This window comes from Thermobia domestica, unplaced genomic scaffold, assembly GCF_964235325.1.
Source record: "Thermobia domestica unplaced genomic scaffold, izTheDome1.hap1.1 HAP1_SCAFFOLD_2217, whole genome shotgun sequence".
Taxonomy (NCBI): domain Eukaryota; kingdom Metazoa; phylum Arthropoda; class Insecta; order Zygentoma; family Lepismatidae; genus Thermobia; species Thermobia domestica.
The window spans coordinates 2710-3832 of NW_027657917.1; the positions used below are offsets into that span (position 1 = coordinate 2710).

At 37.0% G+C, this 1123-nt stretch overlaps 1 protein-coding gene across 1 annotated transcript; it reads right to left on the bottom strand.

The window, feature by feature from the left end:
- Positions 1–234: 234 nt before the first annotated feature.
- On the bottom strand, positions 235–867 carry LOC145678252 (uncharacterized). The gene has a single exon (XM_081748286.1). The coding sequence runs from the start codon at positions 865–867 to the stop codon at positions 235–237; it is 633 nt and encodes a 210-aa protein (XP_081604412.1).
- Positions 868–1123: the final 256 nt, after the last annotated feature.

The following is a 1123-nucleotide window of genomic DNA, read 5'->3' on the forward strand; positions in this document are numbered from 1 at the left end:
TTTTATGCCACTCTGGATTATTCAACACGTAAATAGTATATGAATTGATACAATTGATATATATATATATAAAAAACAGATAATGGCCATCTTCGGGTGTTCCTTTTGATGGTATACTTCCTTGGTCAATGGACTCCACTCCGCCTTTGGTCGAGTTATAAAACAGTATAATATCGGACTTATTTTTATTACTTTCATCGCATTTTGTATCCGCATGCTGTGTCGAAAGCATGACTAGTACTTTTTTGATTTTTCCCGAAGAATGTACGACGCAAGTGTGACTGGTGGATTACCAAAAGCAGGATCCGTAAATGCAAATATGTTAGAGTGTAATTCTCTGCCTTTATTGGACTTCAGTTCTTCTGAAATGGGCTTCCTATTGCACTGCATCGTTCCAACTACAGTAAGATTATAGTCTCTGTACAATTCTTCGGCAAGCTCTACAGATGTATAATACCTGTCAGTTGTCACATTGCGTCCTGTGTTTACAATAGGAGCAAGAAGTCGTTTCACTATTTCTTTAGGGCCCCTTGATTGGAGGGTCGATCCCTCTACTTTGGCGGCATAAACTTCCATATTGAGAACATAACGCTGTTCACAGTCTGCTAACATTCTTATCGATATCCCGTACTTTTTTGGCTTATCTTTCATGAACACCTTGAACGGGCATCTTCCCCTGAAAGACGAAAGCATTTCATCAACAACAGTGTTTTGGCCAGCTTTGTAGTGCTTGTTAAACGTTTCATTTGTAAGCTGGAATATTTCACATAAAGCAGCAAATTTGTTTGTAGCTCTTCTTGTAACCCTTGTACTTTTATCATCAAATCTGAGAACACTAAAAAGTGAAGTGAATCGATTTCGACTCATGCTTGCTATATATGACCTACCATGTTCTTTTGACCATAAATGATGATAGTTCAAATTGTTGTCGTTATCTACACCCATCAAAATCAAAATTCCAATCAAAGCTAGCATTTCAGTCTCATTGGTTTCAGCAACATTTCTTCTTTGCGCCTCTTCATTAGTGTATTTAACAATTAGTGACAAAATGTCTTAACTAAAAAATTTAGAAAATGACTCTGTTATACTGCTTACCTTTTCTGATGGTCGCAAGCCTGATTTT

What these genes read in the sequence shown, in the direction of transcription:
- LOC145678252 (XM_081748286.1), bottom strand. Translation starts at nt 867, where the DNA reads ATGAGTCGAAATCGATTCACTTCACTTTTTAGTGTTCTCAGATTTGAT.